The sequence below is a fragment of the Lactuca saligna genome, chromosome 5 (genome assembly GCF_052625555.1).
Source record: "Lactuca saligna cultivar CGN05327 chromosome 5, ASM5262555v1, whole genome shotgun sequence".
Lineage (NCBI taxonomy): Eukaryota > Viridiplantae > Streptophyta > Magnoliopsida > Asterales > Asteraceae > Lactuca > Lactuca saligna.
Window position 1 is genome coordinate 262,956,481 of NC_136421.1, and position 13,932 is coordinate 262,970,412.

A 13,932-nucleotide genomic window follows, 5' to 3' on the forward strand; every position below is an offset into this window, starting at 1 on the left:
TAATTGCCACTGTTTCACTTTCCAGTCCAAGAACCCCACTGTCTTCTCTCACTTCCACACCCTCTCTGTGAGATCATAACAAGTAGATTCGCATTTCGCCTTCTTCATTTTCGGATATTGGTACTCATCCTTGTGAACCCACGATCCAAACCAAAATTCAAAACTGAATACAGATTAGAAACTTAGAATCGCGAGAATGTACGGGAGAGATCCATGGGGTGGACCATTAGAAATAAACACCACTGACTCAGCGACGGACGATGATGGCAGCAGAAACTTGAACGACTTCGACAGGGCGGCGTTATCGCGGCCGCTGGATGAGACGCAACAGAGCTGGCTGTTAGGTCCCGGAGAAGAGAAGAAAAAGAAGTACGTTGATCTTGGTTGCATCAGTGTCAGCCGTAAGATCTTCGTTTGGACGGTTGGATTGATATTCGCAGCTGGTTTCATTGCTGGGTTTATTGTATTGATCGTTAAAACTGTTCCTCGGCATCACAAACACCCCCCACCTGCAGATAATTACACTGTTGCGCTTCAAAAAGCTCTCATGTTCTTCAATGCCCAAAAATGTTAGTCCACTTTCTAATTTAATCGGATCTATTGATTTCCCGTTTTCTCTTTTCTTATTTTGTTTGATCATTTTTTAACATCTTATGTGTTTCTCTGTACTCTGTATCAATATTCATATGCCAATGGACTCAATGTCATTCACTCAAGCAAAAATCAATGAAAATACGCTGCTAATTTTTGCATCTGATCTGCTAACAAAATGATATCCATGCAGCTGGAAGACTCCCCAAGCACAATAACGTGTCATGGAGGGGTAACTCCTGTCTAAACGATGGAAAATCAGACAAATCAGGGGCAGTGCTAAAAGATCTAGTGGGGGGATATTATGATGCTGGAGATGCTATAAAGTTCCATTTCCCTCAAGCTTTTGCCATGACCATGTTGAGTTGGAGTGTGATCGAATACAGTGCTAAATACGAAGCTGCAGGAGAGCTCAACCATGTTAAAGAGATCATCAAATGGGGCACTGATTACTTTCTCAAAACCTTCAATTCTACAGCTGATACCATAAACCAACTGGTATCTCAGGTAATTACTCATTTCCCTGACTTTCTGTATTAAGTCATTCTTTCTGTATTAAGTCAAAAAGAAACAGGTGGGGACTGGTGATACGTCTGGTGGGACAAATGATCCGAATGATCATACTTGCTGGATGCGACCCGAGGACATTGATTACCCTCGCCCAGTGACCGAATGCTCTAGTTGCTCTGATCTTGCTGCTGAGATGGCTGCTGCTTTAGCTTCAGCTTCCATTGTTTTCAAGGACAATAAGGTGTATTCAAAGAAACTGGTGCATGGAGCTGCAACTCTTTGGAAGTTTGCTAGGGATCAGAGGGGTATGTACAGTGGTGGTGGTGCAGATGCTGCAAACTTTTATAATTCGAGTATGTATTGGGATGAGTTTGTGTGGGGAGGAGCGTGGATGTATTATGCAACGGGTAATCAGTCTTATCTTTACCTTTCCACTCACCCTACACTCGCTAAGCATGCTGGTGCTTTCTGGGGTGGTCCCGATTATGGTGTTCTTAGCTGGGATAACAAACTCACTGGAGCTCAAGTAAGTTAATCAACTAACTCTACTTATTTTTTTTATGACCATATTATGATGTTAATAATGTTATTCTTTTGTACTAGGTGTTACTGACTAGATTGAGATTGTTTCTGAGCCCTGGTTATCCCTATGAAGAAACATTGAAGACTTTTCACAACCAGACAAGCATAATCATGTGTTCATATCTTCCGTACTTCAGTAGTTTTAACAGAACAAGAGGTAAAAAAAAAAAAAAAAAAAAAAAAAAAAACTTCCCCTTTTTGGGCGAATGCGTATTTATTATAACTGATTGGGCCAGCCACCTAATGGGCCACTGTGTGGGCCAGCTATGGATTGATAAAAGAATAATTTTTTTGGAGAAATAATACGGACTCCGTCTTCAATTGCAGGAGGGTTGATCCAATTAAACCATGGGAGACCGCAGCCTCTTCAGTATGTTGTGAATGCAGCCTTTCTAGCGACACTCTATAGCGACTACCTTGATGCAGCCGATACTCCCGGGTGGTATTGTGGGCCAAATTTCTACTCAACCAACGACCTACGTAAATTTGCAGAAACTCAGGTAGAATCCAGCTCTCCTCTCTTCTTCATGCCAACTATGGATGGCATTTTTGTAAATTTTATAACGTGTTCTAGTTTTTATCTTGTAGATTGATTATATACTTGGGAAGAATCCAAGAAAGATGAGTTATGTTGTGGGATTTGGAAATCACTACCCGAAGCATGTGCACCACAGAGGTGCGTCAATCCCAAAGAATAAGGTGAAGTATAACTGTAAGGGAGGGTATAAATGGAGGGACTCTAAAAAACCGAATCCACATACGATCATAGGGGCAATGGTTGCAGGGCCAGATAAATATGATGGTTTCCATGATGTGCGTACAAACTACAATTTCACAGAGCCGACTATTGCTGGAAATGCTGGTTTAGTGGCGGCTCTCGTGGCCCTTTCCGGTGAAAGAACAACTAAGATTGATAAAAACACCATTTTTTCGGCGGTGCCACCTATGTTTCCGACTCCACCACCGCCACCGTCTCCCTGGAAACCTTGAGATTTTGCATCGGTTGTATGGTTTTTTGCGAATGATATCATACATGAACAATTATTACTTTAACAGTTATAAAGGAGTCATAGTGATATGAGATGGAAATTCATTTGTTAATCGATATATATAGGAAGATATAGCATATAGTTTCATGCCAAAGTACAAGAAGAAATAACAATCCATATCACATGATGTATTTTAAGACGAAGAAATCATGATATCAAAAATGCAGCTAAAGCTTCTGCTACCTACTAAAGCTATCTAAAGACCTTACATTCTTTTCTTTTTTTTTCCATTTCATTTCTATTCAACTATTTGTCTGAAGAAGCCTGGCAGGTGGCAGCCTCCAAAACAAACCTATGAACGTGTAGGCTCTAAATAGGAAGACTAGTAGTCTCTCTTCTTGGGACATTCTGATGCCCTGTGCCCAGATTGTCCACAGTTGAAACATGCTCCATCAAAGTTCCTACTATTTCAAAAAAAAAAAAAATTATTATTTATTATTAGTATTTCATGAAGTATGTATGGTTTTATATGCTTCTAAAAATCCAATTTGAATAACATAAAAGCACCCGTTTATATCAAAATGCACTTTTAGTACCTGTCCCTAGTCCGAGAACCACTTCTTGCCCCAAAAGATGAAGGGCTTGAAGATCGTCTTTCACCGATTAGCCAATCACTTCCACCACCACCTCCACCGGTTCTTGATCCGCCTCCGCCTCTAGACCAACTACTGCCACCACCACTCCTGCCGCCTCGTCTGTAGCTATCCCCTTCACCATCTGATGAGTATCGACTGCTACCACCCCAACCACCACGAGAACCACCAGCGCCGCCCCTTCGTGAACCTCCTCCTCCTCGTGAGCTTCTCTCTCTGTTAGAAAATCTACCATAAAAGTCACCTGCTGGACCATCATCTTGTAATACAGGCAACTGCAACAAGTACACAAATACCATTCAGTAACGGAATAAAACTCTAGAATTCTATATCTACAAAACCACACTTGACTTCACCTTTGTAATTTTTGTAATCGTATTGCCAGGTGGCACGTCCTTAGTTAGTAGCTCTTTAGCAATCTCTTCTGGAAGATCAAAAACTGCACCCTGGACCTATATAACACAAATAGATGTTATAAAATAAGGTTAGCTTTCTAGAACCATTACCAATGAGGAGCGCATCTATGTCTTTTCCACAGGAAACAAAAAGTTGCAATTTTTGTCCTATTGACATCAGCTATAAATTGAATACACACCCTTTCATCTGCAATTATATGAATTTTTCCCAGTTCATCAGCAGCAGTTGAATAAACATCAGCCAAGAATCCAGTAACTGTTCTAGCTGACATAAACCCTCTCGATAAAGCAGGATCACGCGTCAGTTGCAATGTAGTCCATCCCTGCAACACAATCAAAATGAAGATAAAGATATACAGATATAGAATTATAGATACAGATACCCTTGTAATAAAGAATTTAGAAATGTTAATCTAATTCACCTGTTCATGAGTGATAAGAGAACGGGATGATGGAGGCTTTGAAAAGCCACTCAGCTGTGCAAGGGCAGCAGCAAGAGCACTTGCACCCTGCTCCTCAATTAGCTTTTCAGCAGTTGGAGTGAAAAACTCAATAGACTCCCGATGAACACCAGCCAGAGTGGCAACAACTTGCTCAGCAGAAGACTCCAATACATCTTCGACAGCTGGCGGACTTACAAACTCAAAATGGCATCCCACATCACGCTCAAGAGACTTCACTGTTCTCCTCTGACTATTTGTGAACATCAAAATGGCATTTCCTACCTTCCCTGCACGCCCTGTTCTACCAGAACGATGCACAAATGTCTCTGGATCATTTGGTAGTTCATAGTGAATAACCTAAAAAAGAAAACAAAAATATCAGTAATGTCATGTACTATGTAACAAATGGGGCTTAAAGAAACATTAGTAGAAAACCCAATCCAATAGTTGGAACTTACTAAATCAACATTGGGAATATCAAGCCCACGAGAAGCAACATCAGTAGCAACAAGCACAGTAAACTTTCCCTGTCTGAAATTATTAAGTGTTCTTTCTCTTTGATGTTGAGATATGTCACCATGTAATGCCTCTGAAGTTATACTATTAGTTAGTGCCAATGACACCTCATCTGCATCCCTTTTTGTCTGAGTGAAGACAATGGTCTTCCCACCTTTCGCGTATACCTAACATAACATCATCACGACATACAATTGTAAGAGTTTGGTTCACTAAACAATTCAATCTTTGATTTAAACAAGATCCAATAAGTCTCATACCGTTACAAGATCACCAAGTATTGTCCGCTTTGAAGTTGATGTTGTTGGAATAGCATACAGCTTGATACCCTCTGCTAGCTTTTCATCTTGATCACCAACCTTTTAGGATCAACCAGAAACATGACACATTACAAGACTAGCCAATAAGCAATAATATATTTAGTTATATACCAAACTTACCAAATCAATTGTCATGGGATTGTTGAGATATTTCCTTGAGAGTTTCTTCACCCAACCAGGCATAGTTGCTGAAAAAAGCATGCTTTGCCTCTGTGATGGAAGTTTTTCCAAGATATGTTCTACATCTTCCTCAAAACCAACAGCAAGCATTTGATCAGCTTCATCAAGAACCAGAAACTGAACCTCCCCCAATTTTAGGGTGTTACTGTCAATAAGATCAATAAGTCTTCCTGGTGTTCCAACCACCACATCAACTCCACGAGACAATGCATTTTGCTGTGAATTATATGAGACACCACCATAGACACAAACAGTGCTCAAATATGGAGCAGATTCTTTGATCTCTGATTCCACTTGCCTTGCCAATTCCCTGGTAGGTGCAAGGACCAAGACTCTGGGAAGACGTTGACCACGCCTTTACATAAAAGATATAAGAAACCAGTTAGATACAACATATTATTTGAATTACCAAGTACTAAATGTTATATAATCAAGAGTTTTCATGGATACCTAGGAGAAATCCTTTCTTCATCGTCTTCTGTGAGTCTTTTGATTATTGGAATTCCAAATGCTAATGTCTTCCCTGTTCCAGTTTTGGCACGAGCAATGATATCTCTACCTTCTAGTGCAGGGACCAATACAGCTCTCTACATAATTCAAACAAATACAAGTTACGAACTTGCTTACAGAAAAAGTGATATGAAACCAATTAACCAAGTACAAGCACCAAAGAGAAATTACACTGAAACGTATAGAGATAAGCACTAGAGAGAGAGTGCGATGGATGTGACTTTTGGATAAACATGTTTAGAAGTGGAGAAATGGATAACGTACTTGGATAGGGAACAGCCTAGTAATTTCTCGTTTTTCAAGAGACTGAACCAGCCTTTGGGGCAAACCCAATTTGGTAATTGAAAGTTCATCATCATCAGCAACATTTCCAGCATCAACTATTGATGCTTCACTTTCAGACTCATCACTATACTCTCTGTCGCTATCGTCCAAAGAGCTATCTTCATCGAACACACCAAAACCCTTAAACGCGTTCTCGCTCAAAACAGAATTGGGGGCGGCAGTCGCCGACGTAACAAAAGCAGAACCGCCACCGACACCAGCGCTGTTAGGTTTGAGTCTAGAGGTAACTTTCAAGGAAGTGAAGTGGGTTTTATCGGCAGAACGAGGAAGGTGCACGGGAGCGGCAGGGGCGGCGATTTTCCTGGAGAGTTGTTCTAGTGATGGGTTTTTGTGGTATACGGATACGCCTATGATGGAAGAAGAACACGCCATGAGTTTGATGATAGTGAAGGAACCGAGTGAGGAAGAAGGGGAAGAAGATGGGGGGATAAGGTGAGAGGTTTATGGAGATGAATGGTCCTAGAGACCACCTTGTTGGCTATAACTAAAACCTCAACTCCTTTTATACCTTAAAATTTTTGTTTCTTTATTTCTCCCCGATATTTTCCTTGATAAAATTTCACAAGGTTTAGTAAAGGGTTTATTCGTATAGTGATACAAGACCAAAAAATATAAGAGAATGCCCATGAAAGCCGTGAAGTTCATATCGTTAATCTGATCTTGTCTTCTTCTTTTTTAACAAAAGTTGTGAGTAGTACGATTAGTACTCACGATCATTTTTATTCGCAAGCTTTTATTACTTTTATATCTTTACAGTAAGTCAGTAAAGACATTTATATAATGAAGCAGCGTTGGTTCAAATATATCTTGTGTCTGGCGAAAAAAAAAGGCCTTCAATAATAGTGAAGATTCTAAAATACATATACCGTGAAAGTAATATGAAGACTAATTTCTTTCGATTACTAATATTTAAAATCAAACTTTGTTGATAAGCATTTGAAATTGGAATATATGCATTCTGGCATTTTAATATGAATGAGATAATGCTCATATCTTACATTATACCGCAAAAACAAGATAACACAACCAGTTCATTATAAAGCATCTAACATAATCTTTTGACATATTAATTAAGCATTCAAACAAAAACGTTAATATGTTAGAATTTACTAATTTAACAACTCATTACAATCAAAATAATACCACATTTATCATCTCCCCTTTTAATGCCTTTCAACTTATGAATTAACCTTGGTAACATCAAAAAAGTGGTAGGATTTAACCATTTCCTCCGAGAGAAGCTTATTGTCTACATTTATTTTGCTTCAAAACCTCTTGAACTATAACACTATTTGTCACACTATTTGGCAAATGGTCATTCTCTTTTATCTTCATAAGCACTTGTTTCCTTCAACAAATAACTCATTTTGACAACGCACATGTATCATCATCCTATAATGCCTAATATATGGTTTCGATCCTTTCAAAGAGATTTCATCGCCAAATCCATCTTCCCACATTTACAATAACCATCAACCAAAATAGTATACAATCCAACATATTTCAATCAATTCACACCTTCATCATCATATAACTTCTAAATGGCTTCAAATAAGTCCTAAATGGCTTCAAACAATTAGAATTTGGATTTGATCAAAAATTCAGAACCTAAAATGAAGAACAAAAAAGCCAAAACAAAAAAGGAACAAAAATAAAAATCAAATATTATCTCCCAATTGATTTAGAAATCGTATTCAGATTTTAGATTCCTGATTCCAATTTCCAAGAGACCAGAGTGGGAAGCAAAGAAGGGGAGACGAGATTACAAAACTTAAAGGTGAGATTCTTGTAACTGTAAGGCGAGATTGTGTCGGTAAGGAAAGGAAGTGTAACACCCGTTTTTCTGGACGAATCAATTTAGTGTTTTAAGGAGTCAAAAGGTTGGATTTTGGAGAAAAAAAGAACCTCATGACGTGAGACATGGAGGCTCATGACGCGAGATGGGTTGCATAAAGACTTTTGTTCGGGACTGGTCTCACAGCGTGAGACATAGAGGCTAACGACGTTCTTAGTTGGGGGAGGGGGTGGTATAAAATAAAAAAAAAAACATTTTTCATCAAAAATACTTAGAAAAAAATTACAACTCAACAAATAATCAATGGTTTTCATCTTTTCCATTATTATATCTATAAAAATCAAAATGGAGGAACACTTAATTTAATAAAAATCTACTTATTCTAGACAAACATTAACAAAAATATGTAATAACTCATTTAACAATGTGTGAAAACTGAAACCTGAAAACTAAAATAGATTTTCATTGCCAAGTTAATGTCATCAAAAATTTGTAACAAACTAACAATCAACAACGCATTTAACGGATTGTGAAAAGTGAAAACTGGAATTGAAATTAGTTGGTTCCCAAGACCTAAATCAGTGAAATCACAATTCACAACAACAAACAAAGAACAGGACTATAAGACTAACAAGAGCATTCTTAATTCCTAACGCAACCACTCAGCACCAATTCAATAGAAATCAAATGTTTGAGCCTTTGAGATGAATCCGAGAGAACTGAAGAACATGAGAAGAAAGAACAGGAGCATTCCATACCTGATTTACGGTGACCGGTGACTGTGAACAATTTCTATGGTGGTAAATGGAGGTAGCTATTGAGGTCAGAGCGAGATATGAAAGTATTGACTAGTGACGATGGTCAATGGGGGATGAACTGGGTAACGATCGATTTTGAATTTTCATCACTGTTTGGAAATCGAACTAATGGAATCAGAAGGGGCCACAACTAAATTTTGACACTTGCAGTCCTATAATAAAAAAAAATGAAGTTATATAGGCTATTTGTAACCCAAAAATTAGGGGGAGGGTGATAATTTCATTTTATTTACTTCTTTTTATAGTTTATTTTAGTGTATTTCATTCGTAACTTAGCTAATCTTCATGCATATTTTCCTTTCTGTTATTTTATGACTATTCCGGGTACTTTCTAGTTTCGTGAGCTTTATTGCAGATTTCAAAGAGACTAGCGGAGCGGGAATGTTCGGGACGTATGGAAAGTAATTAGATTTGAAGGACAATAAAGATTTTTAGACTTAATATGTAACGCCCAGCTCATGGTATGTATTTAATTATTAGTTTATTAATTTTTGTATAGAAACGCAACGAGTTGGAGGCCCCAAACTCATCGAGTAGAGATGGATTGGGACGCAATATATGAAGTCTACTCGACGAGTTAAGAAGCCTCAACTCCACGAGTAGGACTAGCAGAATGAAACTCTAATTTTAAGGGTTTTGCACCCTATTTAAACACCTTAACCTCCATAAGTTGGCCTCGTTTACATACTCCATTGTCCCAAACCCTAGCCATGAAACCTTAATTCACTTTTGAGAGTTTTGAGCCATTTTTGTGCATTCTTTGTGATTTTGAAGAAGAAGATACTTGAAGAAGGGGCAAGGACGTATAGGAGAAGAGTAGATCCAAAAGTTGAGCTTCGTTTATGGTTCATCTGAAGTATAAAGCTCTTATCTTGCCTAAAGCATGCTTAGATCTATTTTTAGGTTGTTTCTTCATGATTTGGTCCAAGTATGTTGGCTTTTGGGATTTGGACGTCCTTGTAGGTGAACCCTTCAGATCTAGGGTCTTGAGGGGGACTTCATGGCATAAAGGTGCCAACTTTATGGCTATGGAAGTCCCATGCAAATCTCTTTGGTCTTTTGAGCCAAGTAGGCTATGCATGCAAGTAAAGATGGGAACTTTACATGACCAAACTGTCCCTAGAGTCTAGATCTATGACCCCATGGCTTATATTGAAGTTTTAATGGTTTTTGAAGTTGGAACTAAGCCATTTTGAGTTAGAGTTAGGGCTCATTTCTTCTAGGATTAGTCTTAATGGGTAAAATCGGAAACTTTAACCTCCTAGAGATGTATTCAGCTCAAATATGGAATATGGGACTTAGACTCGAAGAATAATGGCTTAATACATTTAGAAAGCTTAACAGACTGAATAAGTCGACGAGTTCATAAAGGAACGCGACGAGTTAGGTCGAAGTGTCTCGTTTCTGTAAAAGGAAATACTCAACGAGTTCAAGGATGGACTCGACGAGCTGAGTGGGAAAGTCTCGATTTTGTTGATAGGAGGAACTCGACGAGTTAGATCGCGATTTTAGGGATTTATGGAACTCGGCGAGTCAAGTCAACCCCCAAATGTTGACTTTGACTAGGGTGTTGACTTTGATCAAAGTTGACCCTTAAGGGGTCATGAGTATGAAAGGGTAATTAAGGAAATATTTTATATATAGGAGCTTGAGTTGGGTGGATTGTCGGAGCCGAGGATTTCAGCTACCTTCCGATATTCGAGGTAAGTTACCTTCCAGTATAAATGGGTCGAAGGCACCAATATCGGCCCACTAGTAGATGACTATAGCTGAGATGATTGTCTTTGTGATAATTATCTGGTATGCCACTATCTGTTATGCTTTATGTGCTAGTATGCTATGATATTATATGTTAGTGGTAGGAGGGGTAGGTTAGACCCCGTAGCCGGTTGAGATAAACCGGATGGTAGGTCGGGCACCCAGATATGCCTGAAAGTATGTTTATGCTATGTATTATGTAGTAGTGGTAAGGGGTGAAATGGTCCCCGTAACCGGTTGAGATAAACCGGAGGGTAGGTCGGGCACCCAGATATGCCTGGCAGGGTAGGTCGGGTACCCAAATATGCCTGGAAAGATAGGTCGGGCACCCATATATGCCTGACACGGTAGGTCAGGCACCCATATATGCCTGGCAGGGTAAGTCGAGCACCCATATATGCTTGGCAGGGTAGGTCGGGTACCAAGATATACCTGACAGGGTAGGTCGGGCACCCGGATATGCCTGACAGTATGTGATTATGTGTTATGATGAGGGAACTCACTAAGCTTTGTGCTTACCATTTTCAGTTTTGGTTTTAGGTACTTCTTCTTCGAAAGGAAAGGAGTCAGCATGATTGCAACACATCACACCAGGATTTCCGCACATGGGATCTTTGGGAGTTATACTTTAATGTTTTATCATGACATGTTTTGATTATTGATACATTGGTTTTGTTATGAGTTGATACTATGGATGTTTTCAGACAAATGGTTTTATAATTATTAAATTAAAAATGAAATCTTTGGTCTTAAATTTTGAGATGTTACAAGTTGGTATCGGAGCCTTGGTTTGAGGGATTCGGACACACCTTTAGGAGTGTCTGGACTCAAATCAAGGGTTTGAGAAATTTTTACAATGAAAAACAAATTTTCAAAAATTGAAATTAAGGATTTTGAGAAAGAACAAGGAGTGTGATGCGTGCAATCGGCTGAGCTCAAGTAAGTTTTCCCTAAGATATCCGTACATGTTTGCTATGATATATGATATGATTGTGAGAACTGCATGCTAGATTAGGGTTAAGGATCTAGGAAGGATGCCTTATATGCCTATTGTATGTGTATGAAAGTTGCATGCTAGATTAGGGCTAAGTATCTAGGAAGATGCCTTATGCCTGTTGTATGTGCCTTTTAAACTGCATGATAATATTGACTAGTTAGTGATATGATAGTCTGATTAGGATATACTTGGTTTCAGTTACTCAATGCCTAAATGTTGCTTGCTTTGTGCTCTTAGTAGTTCTAGTTACCTTTAACTAGTAAATGAATATGTTAAGTTACATATTACGAGGACTAAATAATTTCAGAAGGTTAGGTTTAGCCCGATTTCGCAGCTTTTGTTTGAGTCTAATCGTTGTAAGGAGAGACCTCTCATTCGAAGAATTATCTATTCTTAATAATATGCAATGGTATTCGTGAGCTAGTTAGGGAAAGGTAGCAGGGACTTCTTATGCAGCTTATGGCGGAGAGTGAGTCGTAGATTACCATAGGGTAAGCCTAGGATGAGATTAGTACAACGAGCAGTAGTACTGAAAAAGGACTTGGTGGAATCAAGGAATTTCTTAAGGAAGTACGGATAGATGTGGAAGGTAGAGGGTCCTTACTACTGAAAGTACGGATATATGTGGAGTCAAGGCAATTCTTGAGGAAAGTACGGATAGATGTGAAAGCGGGGGATCCGTACTCAAATCATTGAGAGTTAAGATTAAACCAAAGAATTTGTAGTGAGCATGCGATCTCTTGATGTTATGTATGACTTTGATGATTGTGTGGTTTGTTTCAGAATGGTGGTGACACGACACGGAGCAGGAGGTTCATGGTTTGGGTCAGGTTTTGGTATAGGTTCCAATCCAGTTGATGATGGATTACGCAAGTTCATTGCATCCGAGATTACGAGAGGCATCCTTGAAGCGACCTCGGTGATTTTCGGGTTGATCAAGGAGGGTATCATTGAGCTGATGGAGGATTGCCTTAGCGCATTCAGGAGTGACATGACACTTGGCCAGTCATAGACTCGCACACTCTCCTTCAAGGACTTCAGAGGATGTGGAGCGCTAGACTTCAGCAGGGTGAAGTACCTCATTGTGACGAGACGATGGATCGCAGACATTGAGTCTGCTAAGGTGAAGAGCTTCTGCCATGAGGGATCGAAGGTCAGGTTTGCTATAGGTTGTTTGAGAGAGCAGGCTAGAAACCGGTGGGAGGTAGTCAGTGATATATTGGGATCCCCATCCATTAGGGCTATGACTTGGTCGTACTGTGTAACCAGATTTCGGCCTGAGTTTGCACTAGTTTTGGAGATCCAGCGACTAGCAGAGAGTTTTTGGACATGAGATAGACTACTGACTCGGTGGCGGAGATTACTGCCAAGTTCCGGGAGAGAGCCTTAATATAGCCTCAGTACGTGGGTGATGAGGAGATGAAGAAAATTCGGTACCATGATATGTTCAGAGCTGACATCCGAAAATATTTCAGCTACTCAGCATGCCCGACTTTGGATGGCATGATTGTTGGAATAGTGTCTAAGGCTGCAACTATATTAGGCAAGTATTTGACCCGATTGTGCATGGTCCTTTTGGGTTGCCTTCACCATAGCAACTTGACAGGATGATTTATTATGAGAGAATATATATTATTAATATATTATGAGAATGATATAAGAAATAATAATATTGTTATTTGATTAATATAAGTCATAGATTAATTAGTATTAATTTGGTGACTTAAAGAGATTAATTAAATAAGAGGGTATAAACTGTCAATTGTTTGATAGTTACACTTTGGGCTATATATCCTTTAAGGATAAGAGGGTGGACGAATTCTAGGGCTTGGGATAGCCTCAAATTTATCCAAGGCTTATCTTTGGTAAGGATTATGACTGCTTAGGGTTTAAGTTATCCAATTAGGGTTTAAGGGTGAAACCCTAGGAGCCTTGCAAGTATAAATAGACCCTTAGGGCATGGGAAATCGGCATCTCTTCTAAAGCAAAGAAACCATGGCCGATTTCTTCCCTCTCCTCTCTCCTAAATCATCCTCCTTGCTAGTTGGTGTTTGTAATTATTAGAGGAGTGACATTTGTGACTCTAGAGCTCCAAGAACAAGAAGATCAAACAAGTGTTTCAAGGTAAGCTTCTAACTCTGATTTTGTATTGTTCTTATACCTTATTAGTCATTAGAAGTCTTGGATTCAATTCATGTTTAATTAGAGAAACCTAGATCCAAGCATTAGGGTTTGCATGTGCACATAGGAATTTTCATATGGCCAAAACCCATCAGTGGTATTAGAGCATATATTGGTATCTATTAAATTGTTGCTTGATTGTTTGAATCTTACCTGCAAAATTCGATTTTTATGTTTCTGAGTCATGGACTCGGCGAGTTGTCCTGACTCGGCGAGTCCAAAGTGGGTACTCGGCGAGTCCGAGCGTCAGGAAGAGCCAAAATCGAGATTTTTTCATATTTATCTTATGGAAACTTACCTTTATCATATTAGATCAACCCAAATCCAA

The 13,932-nt window shown here is 39.1% G+C and overlaps 2 protein-coding genes across 3 annotated transcripts; one reads left to right on the forward strand and one right to left on the reverse strand.

The window, feature by feature from the left end:
- The first annotated feature begins 2 nt into the window (after positions 1–2).
- On the forward strand, positions 3–2,784 carry LOC145047642 (endoglucanase 25-like). Its single transcript, XM_078995967.1, has 6 exons — positions 3–569; positions 785–1,098; positions 1,166–1,627; positions 1,705–1,840; positions 2,011–2,183; positions 2,272–2,784. The coding sequence occupies exons 1-6, from the start codon at positions 197–199 to the stop codon at positions 2,671–2,673; spliced, it is 1,860 nt and encodes a 619-aa protein (XP_078852093.1). The 5' UTR covers positions 3–196; the 3' UTR covers positions 2,674–2,784.
- Positions 2,762–6,545, reverse strand: LOC145047641 (DEAD-box ATP-dependent RNA helicase 3, chloroplastic-like). 2 transcript variants are annotated; one of them, XM_078995966.1, is made up of 10 exons: positions 5,975–6,545; positions 5,651–5,787; positions 5,141–5,555; positions 4,961–5,059; positions 4,643–4,867; positions 4,164–4,541; positions 3,921–4,064; positions 3,682–3,777; positions 3,269–3,600; positions 2,762–3,133 (listed from the first exon to the last, which is right to left on the reverse strand). In XM_078995966.1, exons 1-10 carry the CDS (start codon positions 6,425–6,427, stop codon positions 3,055–3,057), a joined length of 2,358 nt encoding a protein of 785 aa, XP_078852092.1. In that variant the 5' UTR covers positions 6,428–6,545; the 3' UTR covers positions 2,762–3,054. The 2 variants fall into 2 exon arrangements, with proteins under 2 accessions (XP_078852092.1, XP_078852091.1); XM_078995965.1 differs by having other exon boundaries at positions 2,762–3,136.
- Between the last annotated feature and the right edge of the window lie 7,387 nt (positions 6,546–13,932).

What these genes read in the sequence shown, in the direction of transcription:
- LOC145047642 (XM_078995967.1), top strand. Translation starts at nt 197, where the DNA reads ATGTACGGGAGAGATCCATGGGGTGGACCATTAGAAATAAACACCACT. An exon ending in GTTCTTCAATGCCCAAAAAT is followed by an intron (nt 570 to 784) that starts GTTAGTCCACTT and finishes ATATCCATGCAG; the next exon opens with CTGGAAGACTCCCCAAGCAC. An exon ending in GTAAATTTGCAGAAACTCAG is followed by an intron (nt 2,184 to 2,271) that starts GTAGAATCCAGC and finishes TTTATCTTGTAG; the next exon opens with ATTGATTATATACTTGGGAA.
- LOC145047641 (XM_078995965.1), bottom strand. Translation starts at nt 6,427, where the DNA reads ATGGCGTGTTCTTCTTCCATCATAGGCGTATCCGTATACCACAAAAAC. An exon ending in CTCTTATCACTCATGAACAG is followed by an intron (nt 4,065 to 4,163) that starts GTGAATTAGATT and finishes ATTGTGTTGCAG; the next exon opens with GGATGGACTACATTGCAACT. An exon ending in GGTTCTCGGACTAGGGACAG is followed by an intron (nt 3,137 to 3,268) that starts GTACTAAAAGTG and finishes TTTTTGAAATAG; the next exon opens with TAGGAACTTTGATGGAGCAT.